At 34.5% G+C, this 14342-nt stretch overlaps 3 protein-coding genes across 4 annotated transcripts; 1 reads left to right on the top strand and 2 right to left on the bottom strand.

The window, feature by feature from the left end:
• Nucleotides 1-3230: 3230 nt before the first annotated feature.
• On the top strand, nt 3231-6661 carry LOC107481245 (uncharacterized). 2 transcript variants are annotated; one of them, XM_016101483.3, is made up of 8 exons: nt 3235-3535; nt 3618-3673; nt 4078-4240; nt 4537-4625; nt 4888-5020; nt 5545-5637; nt 5920-6022; nt 6112-6661. In XM_016101483.3, the coding sequence occupies exons 1-8, from the start codon at nt 3329-3331 to the stop codon at nt 6474-6476; spliced, it is 1209 nt and encodes a 402-aa protein (XP_015956969.1). In that variant the 5' UTR covers nt 3235-3328; the 3' UTR covers nt 6477-6661. The 2 variants fall into 2 exon arrangements, with proteins under 2 accessions (XP_015956970.1, XP_015956969.1); XM_016101484.3 differs by lacking the exons at nt 5920-6022; nt 6112-6661 and adding an exon at nt 5755-5913 and having other exon boundaries at nt 3231-3535.
• Nucleotides 6662-7184: 523 nt separating this feature from the next.
• Nucleotides 7185-9448, bottom strand: LOC107481246 (ethylene-responsive transcription factor WRI1-like). Its single transcript, XM_016101485.3, has 8 exons — nt 9195-9448; nt 8818-8900; nt 8658-8666; nt 8467-8555; nt 8302-8375; nt 8156-8206; nt 7988-8064; nt 7185-7807 (listed from the first exon to the last, which is right to left on the bottom strand). The coding sequence occupies exons 1-8, from the start codon at nt 9446-9448 to the stop codon at nt 7185-7187; spliced, it is 1260 nt and encodes a 419-aa protein (XP_015956971.1).
• A 1908-nt stretch (nt 9449-11356) lies between these two features.
• LOC107481099 (pectate lyase-like) lies at nt 11357-12773 on the bottom strand. Its single transcript, XM_016101313.3, has 2 exons — nt 11655-12773; nt 11357-11581 (listed from the first exon to the last, which is right to left on the bottom strand). Exons 1-2 carry the CDS (start codon nt 12771-12773, stop codon nt 11357-11359), a joined length of 1344 nt encoding a protein of 447 aa, XP_015956799.1.
• Between the last annotated feature and the right edge of the window lie 1569 nt (nt 12774-14342).

Here is a 14342-nt window from a genome sequence, read left to right as displayed (position 1 = left end):
ATATTCTTCTTGTACGTATCGATAGATAGAATATTCAACTTTGAATACACCCCTGTATGTAAGCTAGGTTCTCACTGCCTCCAGAAGAAAAGGATAAAGTTAAAATCATATTGAATTTTTTTTTATATCACAAATTAGATCATTATTCATCTAAAAAATAGTTATAAATTACAAGATTTTTTTATAGTTAAAATAAATTTTAATTGTTGACTCTTTTTTTATGGTTTTGGTTATTTCTCCATTGGGATACTCGATCATGGACTTGTATATTCCAACAAATTTTATCTGTCTCTTTGGATAGAGGTTGGGGAAGTATCCAACCTAGGAGTGTCCGATGCGTAGAGGAAATGGTTGTTAAGAATATCCCATTAAAAAATCTTGTATCGACTATAAATTAATATATAATAAAAATTAACGTATATTATATAATACGAATATACGATACATCCAATGTTTAGTACTAAATATCCATCAACTATAATGATTAATGGCCGTAGCCGTACGTAGTGGGTTACTTTTAGTAGGTCATTCACAACTCATAACTCAAATCTCATATATGAAACCCTATTTAAAAATCACCTTTGTCGATTGTATGGTTTTTTTTACAGGAATTGTATGATTGTTACGATAATGGAATCTTCTTCAATAAGTGAAGATATCCCTTGCGCACATCAGATTTTGAATATATAATATAAGAATTTTGCTATAATTTAAACTTAAGTATTTTTATCAACTAATTTTAATTAAGTTTGTCTAAATTTAATAAAAATTGTTTACAGATATGACCGTCTTTTTTTTTCCATAAAAATAGTACCAAAATTTTTAATTATAATATAAAAATTTTTTAACATTAACAACAAAAAAAATATTTTAACATCGAAAATTTTCAGGATTTTAGACTTAATGTTGCACCTTCTTTTTTTTTCTTTTGTGCAAAATTTCTGTACTTATTATAAAAAAGAATAAATAAAAAAATAAAAAACAATGCTAGGGAACCAAAAGGGCATTAACAAAAAATCAGCCAAATATTTTTAGATGAATTCAAAATCTCTACGAGTTAATATATATGAATATTCTTCTGCTAAGTATCAGAATGTTTCTTTTTCATACTAAATGGATGTTTTTTTATATATTTTTCGAATTTTTTTGTATTGCAAATGTCAATGTCTCGTTTTTTTTTTAAATTTTATAGATATTTAATTATTTTTGCTAAAATATAATTAGATGTTTCTTTTGTTAAGTATTAGATTTTTTTTTCATATTAAATGAATGTTTTTTTTTATAATCCCTCTCATGACTATTCTGATGAGAAGCACGGGACTTGAATCCGGAACTGAAGCCTATCAACGCCGTGTCTATGAGAAGTGCGAGGGGAGTTTGTGATAGCGCCATGAATGTGAATACAACCAGGGAGGGTATTAGTGCAATGCATAACCAACCAGTCCTTGCAAAGTACAATTTGCTACCAATATAGTCGGGTAGAGCCGAAAGCAAGCGACCGAATAAGGAAAAGGAGGCATACACCATCACAAGTGTAGAAATGTCGCAACTTGTGTCCACTGGCTCCGCAATCTGTTCCAAGTTATTGCTATACACAAGTCCAATAGTTCTTCCGCAAATGTAGGTAACATAGTAGAGCCAGAAATCCAGCCTTCCAAGAACGGCGCCGCCACACTGCTCTTCTTCCAGCATCCTTTTGCAGCTAATTGAGGAGGTGGTTGAGGAGGGAAGAAGAGAAGATTTTGTCGGTGACGAAGTCGAAGGTGGATTTCGTGTTGAAGCAGTTGTTTTGGATGCGTTTGTTGAGGGCGTCTCGAAGAGCATCGAAATCGTCGGCGCTTCCAGCAGCATTGGTGAGAGAGAGGTCTGTCTGTGTGATTGTTGGAGGTAGGTAGGTTAATGTGAGAGAGAAAATGAAGGCTTTTATAGATTTTAATTAGGTTTACTTAATTAATTTTAACTTTTTTAAATTTTGAATTCTATAAATTTAAAATTAATTATTAATATAAATTAACGTGATTTTGTTTATTTTTTGACTGATAACCTTTTAGTTCCATATACTTTTTTAAAAATAAAAAGTTGCACGGTTCTTTTTTTTTTGTTTCTATTCTTCTTAGTTCTTAGAGAATAAAACATTAAAAATTATGTGAATATTAAACAAAAAGAACTATAAAACAGAAAGAAGGAAAAGGAGGAATTATTTAAAAAAATATAAAACAAAGAATAGCATAAAAAATTTTTTACGCGACATAAAATTTTTTTAATTTTGATCTCGAAACTTCTTAACTACGACACATAAAATAGAATGCTGCAATTTTTTTTATTCTTCTTATTTTTCTTCGTGCATAATTTTTATATTTTTATTTATAAAGTTATGTGTTTTTTTTTAAATTTTTGTGTTTTTTATTAAAAAAATAAATCAAAAAATAAAATAAAATGTTACGTATTTTTTTAGAGGGTGAAACAATAAAAATGATGAAAGTGTAAAACAAAAAAATTATAAAAATAAGAAAAATGAGAAAAAGAAAAAAAAAACAGGAGCAGTACTAATTAGAGAAAAATATAAAACAAAAAATAGCGAGATGAAAAACTAGGGAAATATAGTATGACTTTTTTTTTATTATTATCAAAGATAGGAAACTCGAACTCGCAACTTTTTAATTGAATATGATTCTAACAAATTAACAAACTAACAATGTTATTCTTATTAATTATTATATACTCTAATAAATAAATATCAAATTTAAATTATATTACCATTAATTATATTGCAGGTTGAATACAGTTGAAATCTCGTGCATGTATATTTTGTGAAATCAACGTATTAAAAATTTAAAATATAAAAAATAACTAATATCAAAAAAGAAAAAAAAGGATTGGATTGGTTTTTGTTCTCATTTTTTTTCATTTTTTTAATTATAATATTATTAATTTTTTAAAGTGTTGTAAAAGAAAAACTGGAAAAATTAAAAATATTATTTTTGGTGAGTAGACGGGGCCTGAGGCCCGAAAAAAGCAAACAACAACCAACAATATTTCTTTTACCGTTTCTAAATAAAATTACAAAAACGGAAAGTGAAAACAAGAATAAAGCCCGTAAAGCGAAAGACCAAACAGATAAAGCCCAACAAAGCAGTGGGCAAAAAATGCAATAGGCCCAAAAGTTGAGTGTTCGATGTGTGTGTGCGTGAGAGAGAGAGCGAGAGAGAGGGAAGGGGTTATCGTAAATGTGAGCGCATCGTTGTCTTGTTGGTAGCCACACGCTCCATCATCATGAACGGAAAATCAAACTGTTTTTCAGTTTACGATCAAAAGCAAGTTCGTTGAGATGTTACTACTATTACTACGCACTGCGGCATCTGGTGCTGTCACATATTCATGCAAATGCAAGGCACCATCACTAAGAACAAGAACCCGAACCCTTATGCATCTTTTCCTTCCAATTCATCCCAACACCAGCATCAATTCCACTATCCTTTGTTCTTCATCCTCACTCAATGATGACTCATTTTCTAACCCTAAACCAACAACCAAGGCAAGCCACAACACATTCATTTACTATTATTATATTCTTTTCTTTTCTTTTTTATATTTATGTTTATTGTGATGATGCTTAGTTGGGTTACACTCCTCCAGAGGAACTCTTTGGCCTCGACGTTGAACTCAACCCAAGGTATTGCTTTATGTTACTAATTCCCATGCTATCAATCATTATGAATCTGAATTTTTGGCTTGTGGTGTACTTCATTTTGGTTTATGAAAATCAAACATGATTCATGTTCACTTCATTCAGCACCACAGAGAAAGTTTCTTGCTTTAGGCGTCTGGCCCCTTCTGGCCTGGAGTTTCAGCTTGGAAGTTGATGCTTTCACTTCAGTTTATTAGACAAAATCATCATGTCCTTTTGGTTGATGTGGTGTGGTACTGCAATTAAGTGCAAACTGAAACTGTGTTGACTGTCTTCTTATAATAATGATTACATTGTTTCAATTAGACCAAAATTCATATGGACAACTGAATGTTGTTAAGATTACACCATATAAGTGACTTGAGATTAATTTAAAAATTTCATTGCAGCAAAACTAACTCTCAGACACAAGAGCCAAGGTCTTGGTTTGGTCCAAATGGACAGTATATCAAAGAGCTTCCTTGTCCGAGTTGCCGGGGAAGGGGTTATACTCCGTGTACAGAATGTGGAATAGAAAGATCAAGATCAGATTGTCCAAAATGTAACGGAAAGGTATACATTTATGGTTGTTATACTGTTATATTGTTCTCAGAATAAAGGCAAATTTCAATTTGGCCTTACCAGGATTCAATGACTTGGATAATTTTGATACGCAAAATTTAGTAGTTGAATCAGCCATTCCTTCTTTTGTATCTTATGTGGTTATATACAAGGCTTTTCACTGATTCTTAGTTGGTATTTCATTAATAGTTGTAGTAGTTGCGAAACACTAGGATATTAAACATCATATTAGTGCAACCATATCTGCTAGTTTTCTGACGTTCTTCCTTTGGTCTTCATGTAAACAGGGTATAGTGACTTGCCCCCAGTGCTCTGGAGAATGTGTTATATGGGAAGAATCAATTGATGAGAAACCGTGGGAGAGAGCCCGTTCAATGTAACTTCTGAGAATCAAACTTCATTTTTTCCAATGTTATTAAGAGTTCTTTTCATGACTGCATACATGAGTTATGATACACATTTCTTAACACTTTCAAACTTTTGAAGTCTAAGGCACAAACACTTGAAAAGCATACTTGATTTATACACAGATCTGGATTGTTGTTTATACAAACCTTTGAATCCTGAAAAATGATTTTATTTTCCAAGTCCTATAGGATGTTTCTTTATGGATTATTTGTTTAATTTTTTCTTTCCAGTTCACCACTTAAAGTGAAGGAAGATGATGAAGTAGACAAGTTAGACATAAAGTTAGATGTGAAGAAAAAATCCAAGCGTGTTTACCAGTCACCATCTCCTGAAGTGGGATTAAAGATTAGTCGTTCATTGAAAGTGAGTTAGCTGCTTACCCTTATGTAACACACTTATGTTTGATATAATTTCTTAACATACATGTTTTTTACACAAAAGAAAGAATTGAGCCCATTATCTAGTTCCCTTGATAGATTGATATATACTCCTTTCAGTGTACAATAACTGTCGCTTCGAAACAAATTTGAGAGCGACATATTGTGGACTAGAGGGATTATATGGCAAAAATGGACTTGCACACTCAGAACCCATATACAGATGCAGAGACTGAGAGAAGAACACAACTGTTTAGAAATATTAAAAGCTAAGTTCATAAGTAATAAGAATTCTTCTTATCATGTAGGGTTTAGCATCATTTTGTTTAATTTATTTATTTATTTTTTTCTACGAGACTTTTCTTAACGCAGTTATGAGTTTCCAACAATTTAAATTTCATGCACTCTCTATCTACATTATGTCTGTCTTCATATGGGAATCTAAAAAGGAGGATTTATAGATGTTGAGATTGCCAATTTAAATGTCCATGTTTAGTTGAATGATTGCAGAGTCTTAATGCGAAAACTGGTCTATTTAGCAACCGAATGAAGATGATCCACCAGGATCCCAAGCTTCAGGCGCAAAGAGTGGCTGCTATTAAGGTTAGCAATACAAGCATTTGTGTTTCATTAAAATTTGGTGTCTTAAAATATACCTTCTCTCAATATTAAAAATGAATGATTGCCTGCTTCATATTATATTCCAAAATGTGTGTCCAGGTAGAAATAAAACTAAGCATCAAGCGCATGTGTTACTTAACACTTGAGTATTGGCACAAGACTTCATTTCATGCTAGGAGAAAATTGTCCAAGTACTTGATGCACAAGAGTTTTGGCACACTGAAGATTCGTTATAAATAATATTTTCTTTAATAATGGATGCAGAGAGCCAAGGGAACTATTGCAGCAAGAAAGCATACTTCCAAGACTATGAAAGCTTTCTTTAGTGATCCGATAAACCGTCAGAAAAGGAGCATGGCCATGAAGGGTCTGTCTTGTATCCTTGCACTCAATATTGCTGATTGGTGTTCTTTGGACGTCATAATTATTAATCTATTTTGTCTACCTATAATGCAGGAGTGAAATTCTACTGTCAAAACTGTGGACGCGAAGGGCATAGGAGACACTACTGTCCGGAACTCAAGGATTCTTCGGTTGACCGGCGATTCACATGCAAATTATGTGGGGAAAAGGGCCACAACAGAAGAACATGCAACAAGTTAAAGATAAGCCACGACAATGGTAGAGTTATAAAACACAATAGGTGTAAAATATGTCGCCAATATGGCCATAACCAGAGGACATGCCCTCAAGTTGTTCCCAGCAAAAGAAGGGACACTCTCTTGAATAAAGCATACAAGTGTAGGTTGTGCCACAAAGAGGGACACAATATTAGGACATGTCCTAGCAGAGTTGTTACTGAAAATCCTCAAGATCAGTAGTCTTGAGAAAAAGACACAAGCTTCTCTAGTGATATTTTATTCACGACAGAAATCAGAACTGAAAAAGCTGTGTGTTTTGCTCATCCTTGTGTGTTCCCAAAAGGGGTCCTTTTATCCTTGCAGTAATATTGTATGCTAGAGAGAAAAAATGAATCAAAATTCTGACAATAGAGCACTACCCGAAATGCAATGTAGCAGTTGGTTCCTATATTGGGGATAGAAAGAACTTACACAGTGAGATAGTAGAAAGTAGAGACTTTAGCATCCGTTCCTTCGGAAGGTATAGAAATTGACTTAAAACTTGTTCCTCAACATGATAAATTATCTTAACCCATGTCCTTAAATTACCGTCTCCGCTCTAAACATGTTTTTTGTCCCAATCTCTGTCTTTTCAGTTTTGGGACAGTAATAAATGCTGCTTAAATTTACATAGTTTTGCATCGATATTCAGACAAAAGCAGAACATTGATTTATCTTTAATTTACCATGAACTGAAACTTGCTGTGTTAAATGAGAAATCAGAAATGCAACTCATAAACATTAAAGTATCTTTTGTTTGACAATGTTGATTTATGAGCAGACTAAGACTAGGTCACAATGACACTGTGCACATCTTAGCAATTTATTTGACATCTACAGTTATGTTGAGAAAGTATATTTTTTTCTTAACTGTTTCTTAGCTGCTAATAAAAAAGATAACAAAAATAATCAGTCAGAAATGTTGAAAGCACCATTCCACAGCGATGGCATAACAGTTCTGTGATACATTGGCATTTTGCTGCTTTCTGGAGACACTAAGTTAGGTAATCTGTTGATATTGGAAGAAGAACCAAAGTAAGATATACTGTTAGTGTCATTGTTATTAAGAATCCCTCCAATCCCATCACTGCCCTCTTCTGGATATTTCAATTCAACTTCTTCAGCTTCTTCATCTGCAGAATTCAGGTTTCTCTGCATCAGTTCTCTAAACACTGAGGATTTTAGTAGAAGTCCTAATGCTGTTGGGGAAGATGAAGGTGACTTATAGCATGGACTTAAAGGTGCCGCAAACTTGGAAAACTCTTTCTTCTTGGTGATGTCCAATTCGCTTGCAGGGACTGGATGGAAGTTGAAGTTTGATAGCTCGGTGGCTCCTGTGGCTAGGATGGGGTTAGAGGTTGTAAATATCTGAGGGTCTGTGCTCGGCTTTTGATCTTGAGAGGTGCTAGAGTGTACTCCTCCTGGTCTTAGCCATCTGATGTAAGTGCTCAAGTCAAAGTTTGTCACAGCATTTATGCCTCTGTATTCAATTGCAGCAATATCATATGCGCGAGCTGCCTCTTCTTGTGTACCTTTTGGACAAGACATTGAGCACGTGTAAAGATATCAGCCCTTTATCTTGACAAGACTAGTCATTATTTGTTTCTTTCTCTTCTTTCTGTCATTCATGTCTTTGGGCACATTGACAGATAAAAGGGAATGGAGAGAAATGGCATAAAAGGTAACAAGGAATTAAGATTGCGAGAACTCACTGTAAGTTCCAAGGTAAAGGTACTTGTTGCCGAACACTCTTCCAATCCTTGCTTCCCATCTTCCATTGTGATGGTGCCTGTAATCAATTTTTATCCTTAGCATCAAATATATGTTTGTAGGCAACGAAAGGTAAAGTTTGATTGCATGAGTTAGAAAATGCTTCCCACCTTGCTACTCCTCTATACTTTGATACACCTCTAGAAAATCCACTGCTTCTTCTGCAATACACACGCAGAAAAGGATACAGATTATAGAACTTGGAATATATCAGAAAATTCTTAATGGCAGTATTTCTTGAGGAAATGAGGTTTACCTTCTCAATGAAGCAAGGTATTCTTCTTTGGTTACAGTTTTCATTATCTCAATTTCTTTCTCATAATCTGATACCTGAAAAAATATCACGTTAGTTAGGCATGGATATCAATAAGATAACCATAATGAATAAAACATTATTGAAGTGTATATGCTATTGACATACTGGAAAATTGGTGAACGTTGATGTTCCCCAATACTTAAGTGCAGCCAAATCATAAGCTCTAGCAGCAGCTTCTTCATCATTATAAGCTCCTGATTTAACCATGAGCATTGAATCCAAAAGGGTTAATTTTTCTACTCTGTGCAGTTATATCCAAAGAACATATGAAGGAGTCAAAGAGTTGAAGTACTCACCCAAATACACTGTTCCACATCAGCAAAGCAACACATCCAAGTTCAGAAACAGAACCACGATGGAAATGAACAAGGGTGTTAACAATCAGAAAAAAAGAACAAAAACAAACAAATACCCAATGAAAGTGAAAAGTAGCGAGTCCAAGTTTTCAACATCTACCTTGCTTTCCTTTCTTTTTCTGAGTTGGATTCCATGTCCCTTTATCCCATAGATGTGCTTCATACCTTCCAGTCCATCTGTGTCTGCTTCATAAGAAGATATGATCAGCCTCAAATCAGAATTCAGAAAGGAATAAAGGTTAGTTTACTATCAAATTGGTCTTTAGTCAGAGTTACATGTGGTACTTGAAACCAAAACATTATAATTTTTATTTTAGTCTTAAGTAAATGACTATTTTACCCCACAAAAATCAAAATATTAGATGGCTGAAAAGCCAAATTTTCAAATACCATAGGATAATTAACAATTTCTTAGAGATCATTTTGTCCTTAAACCAAGAAAAAAAATTATTTTATTGATTTCGGATATTCACATGCCTGCTAACTCCTCTGAACCTTGAACTTCTCTTCACGGTGCTGGGGGTCGATTGGCCACTCTGTGGTGTCTGTTGGGCTTCCGGCTGTTCACCTTGTTGTTCATTGCCCCCTAACACCGTTGGAGGCAGAGGCGAAGACGAATCTCTTCGCCGCCTTTTGATGCCCCTTGAAGCATTAGCCTCGCTGCCATCCACCATAACGTGTAACCTATTACATCTTGGGTTGAATTCACTCTTCACAGATGCAAGCTCCATTTCACACTGACTCCCAACTTCTAACTTCTCAGCAATCAAATGTCAAGTTGCCAACAACAGACCAAAATTGGAATGAGTTATCAAGTTCAAACTGTGACTTATATATATAAATTACCAGAATTTGTTTCATGCTTATGTTGCCCTTTGTTGTTTTTAACTGCTTCTATATACAACAAAAAATGACGATGATAACTTTAATATAAGACAAATTTTGATTTCGTCAACACCCAAAATACCAAGAAACATCAAAGAAAATTTCCTGTCGTTTGTAAACACCCGGCAGAGCTAAGAGCCCGCAGCTAAGAGCATACTCATATTACTTATTAGCGGTATAATAAAAAAATTGTCTGGCTCAATGTTGAGAAGCATCCAAAAACAATGCTTTGATAAAATCAAGGTATATCACTTTAGTCATTTGTGCACTTCCATGCATTACAGAAAATTTTTAGATATAAAAAACTTAAGAAAGAATTACTGAACTGAATATACTTTGCGAAGTTATTGTATTAATATAGGAAATTTATCTCAAAATTGTAATTTGCTCGTTGCTCATGACTATTTATTTCAATATTTGGCGGAAGATGTTCCGGACAATTAATATAAACCGAAATGAAATCTCACAAGGACTAATTAGTTCGAATTTTGTTATCAATATAAATATTATTTATTGGGTGATTTATAAATATTTTTGTAAGTAAATGAATTTGCAAATGTCTCAACTTTAGTAGAAAAATCGATGTCAAACATACCTAAACTTTTGTTATCTATTTTTTTATTGGAATATTTATGTTATTACTACTTATAATATAAATATTATAACAATGGATTAATAGGCTATTAATCCATTATTATAAAGTGTAACTTTATATATATATTGGAACTTCATTTAGGAAGTAAGACAAGTGATTTTGGTGTGTTGTGAATAATAAGTCCAAAGGATCTACGTTATATTTTTTGGATTTTAGAATAAGCATGAGTAAGTCATTTGTCTTGTGCACTAGGATTATATGCACTACGAAGAGTACTTATTTTGTCAGTAAAGAAAGTTGATAATAAAAAGGCCTAGTAAATGTCGTCCATAGAGTTTTATTTGCTCCATCGTTTTGTGCTAAAGTTCCAACAAAGCTTGGTCTTCTCATACCAGATTGTACAGCAGAAATATTCCCTCTTCGGAACTTTTAGAACTGCAATTCCTATGGAAACACGTACCTATAGTTGTTATTACAATATGATTAATAAATATGTATGATAAACAATTAATTCTTATTAATCCATGTTCTCAGAACATCGTTAACTAATTCCTGAGTTTCATTTTTTTTTATCAGTGAGTTCAAATTATATCATGGAAACATAATATGTATTATATTTATATTATATATTATGGGTTTAGACGTTAAGATATATAAAATGAAAATTTTAATTGAAAATATTTTTTATATTTTTAATACAAGGAATATATCAATCATTTTTATTTAAAAATATTATTATTTTCTAAAGAATATTCTTAAAATACTTTTAATTTAAATTCTTATTTTGAGTTAAACACTACGGTTCACGTTAAAAGGTATCTCAACTCAAGAGGGGAGGAAACTATTATTACTCATTATATGTAATCATGTTTTTCTATTAAAAGAATAAAAAGAATCTCAAAGTAACAGCAAAAATTAGTACATCACCCTTCATTCATGAACTACGGTGGTGGCATTCCTTTCCACCGTTACATTTTTGGTGTTCTTAATTAATCCTTTCCTATCAAAAAGAAAAAGAAAACTAATGAAAAGCACACAACAATGAGAATGTGTGCAAAAACTGCAAAACTAATGGGTATTTACATTTGCAGCATCCAGCAATGAGTGTTGATGAATTGAATTATTTACAATCTTTAATAATGGCGAATAACTAATTAAGCTAGCATGGTTGGCCAATTTTGCATGGAAGAACACCCGCAAAGCGTGTAAGCCTTCCAACATATGTTCCTGGCTTGGCTGTGATCATGTCCTCCCTTGAGAATGGTCTGTTCTTCAATTCAGCCCCGGATTGAACGAAGAATGCTCCATTCAAGTATTCATCATTGATTGATCTCCATTGCCAGTTCTTCCATATGCTTTCTTCTGCGTATTCTCTCTTGGTTATCTGAATCAACTAACATAAGTTATTATATTACAGATAACAACTGCATATGAATTTTCACCTAAATAAATATTACCTCTTTGGCAAAGCGGTTTTCAGGGGCAATGAACCTGTTACCCTCACTGATGATGGTAGGGTTCTTGCTGCCACCAATGGCATACATCTCCCAATGAGTGTAGTCATTGTTGACAACATGGACAAAACCATGTCTGGCCCTTGGCATTCTCTGAACACACCTCTTGCCGTAGTGGTTGAATGCCAAGGTGATTTGCATGATCTTGTCGCCGGTGTAGCTGTCACTCGCTCCAAACAGCATCACCTCATTGTGGTCAGTGTAATGGCCGTTGGAGATGGTAATGGCGGTGGAGCCCATAATGGCATCAATCAATCCATCGGAGCAGTTTCTCATGGAAACATGGTCGATCCAGATGTTGCTTGCGCCAAAGATGGAGATACCATCACCATCACTCTGTGTCCGAAATCCGTAATGAGTTTCGGAGTCCCTAATCATGCCACCTGTCTTGACCACCGTGTTGTAGACCTTGATGCCATGGATAATGACGTTCTTGATGAACTGCACGGTGATGCCAGCACCATTTGCAATTTGGACATCGAATCCCCTGCCATCAATGGTCTTGTTGCTGGCCATGATGAGCTCTTGCTGGAGCTTGATCACCATGCTTCGGGAGAAGATGATCCACAAGGGTTCAGTTCTTGTCACTGCATGCCGGATAGTACCTGGTTTCGGAGACAGCAAGTCACCATCTGAAGAGTCGTTGACGACGTAGAATTTTCCTCCTTTTCCTCCAATGGTGTTTCTTCCGAATCCCTGAACACAATCTGCAAGTTTTTGGCGGTTATTAGCCCAGTTTGGGTCACACCTCCAGCACCTGTCAATGGGGTTGGTCGCCATGCATGCAGCTCCTCTTATTCTACCTTTAAAGATAACATTGATGATGAGAACAATTACGTACTCACTAATGGCAGAGGTGAAGTTTCCAGAGACTTCATAGGGATCAGGGAAATAGGCTTTTAGGTTATCATTTTTAGCAATCTCGGCTCTTTGCTTCCAGTAACCATCGAACTCTTGTTCATGGTTCGTCCAGTACTTATCGTTCTCAAGGATGTTAGCATCAATGCATGTTAATGCCAAACACACAAAATACAACAACAAAATTTCATTTTTTAATGCCATGGCTGCTACTAAACACCTTCCTTTTTTTTTTAGTAATGCAGGCCAAGGTTTAAGCTTCTTGAGGAATTACTATAATGACGAAGCAAAAACCCCAACCAAGAAGAAGAAGGGGTGAAATAAAAATATCCCTTTCTTTGAGGGGCTCGTTAACAACAAGTTATATTATTATAGGTCCCGACTATGTTGTGAATGAGAATCTTGGTATTTATAAGTTGCAATGCACTCAATTAAAAACGGGTGTATATTATTGTGGATCCCAAATTTAGGTACGGATTAGAGTAAAGTTAGCAGAGGCCAAAAAACGTTAACACCTACATAAATGGGTTATCTTTTGTGTTTTAAGGTTCCTTATTAGTGGTGATGGTGGATTCTGAGACGTGATGAAACAGGGTTCAAACTTCACAATTTGGGAGGCACCTAAATTAAAGAGAGGAAAACAAGAAGGGAAGAGTGAACTGTCCGTCGTTCGTAACTTCTTGTTTAATTTGATACTGTAAATGGAAACTATTATTTTATAGAGTATTTATCTATTTTAATTTGGTTCTCCGAATAATTTGGAATTAGATATTTTAGTCTCTAACAAAAATTAATTATTTAATTGATTCTTAATAATTAATTTTATCAGTCACTTAGGTCTTTGACTCCGTCAACTTTAACGGAAGATAAAATAGTCCCTGACAATTTTATCAGAGAGACAAAATGATCCCTGACAACTCTAATAGAGAAAAATGATTTCTGACCTTTTTATTCGAAAACAACACTGTTCTTCCCCAATTTTCATCATATCTCGCATAATTCTAACATTTATACTCTCTTTCTTCATCTTCACATCATTCTTTTCCTTCCTCTTCTTCAGTTGCAAGGTCAAGCCATGGTGCAACTGTCACCCATGTCACACTTACCTCAACATGTTATGAACCACACACTTCCTAAATTTCTGTGACTGGTACACCCATCTCCTCCGCACTTCACCTACCAAAAGCATCCACTTCCACGTCCTTGATAACATTACCTCCAACCTCGACAATGTCCACCACATCCTCATGACCAAGTTCCACAACTACTCTAAGGACATGCTTTTTTCTCTACTCTCCGGCAAGTAATATAAATTGTTGGACATTAGGACATTATGAGAAGATTCTCCTTCAAAATCATATGTAAATTCTCATTTGGAATGGACTCCAAATGATTCATTCCTTCTTTTTCAGAGTCCAAATTGGTAGACTGCTTCGACGTCACATCCAAGTTATCAGTACAACGAGAAATATCGCTGTTGTCGCTCATATGGAAACTGGAGCGATTACTGAACATTGGTTCGGAGAAGAAGTTGAAGGAAGATATCAGAGTAGTGGACAATGTGGTCATGGATATGATAGGGCAGAGGAGGAGGGAGATGGCAACGACGACGATGGATCTTAACAAATCAAACGTGTTGTTTAGATTCATGGGATCCATTGAAGGCAACAAGTACTTGAAAGACATAATCATTAATTTCCTAAGTATGAATTAGTTGAGAACAAGTTGAGAATTTTTCTTCTTGTGAACATTAAAGTTACAGAGTGTGCATTG

This window comes from Arachis duranensis, chromosome 3 (genome assembly GCF_000817695.3).
Source record: "Arachis duranensis cultivar V14167 chromosome 3, aradu.V14167.gnm2.J7QH, whole genome shotgun sequence".
NCBI classification, from domain to species: Eukaryota; Viridiplantae; Streptophyta; class Magnoliopsida; order Fabales; family Fabaceae; genus Arachis; species Arachis duranensis.
The sequence above is the reverse complement of the archived record's forward strand: the minus strand, read 5'-3'. Positions and strand labels throughout refer to the sequence as shown.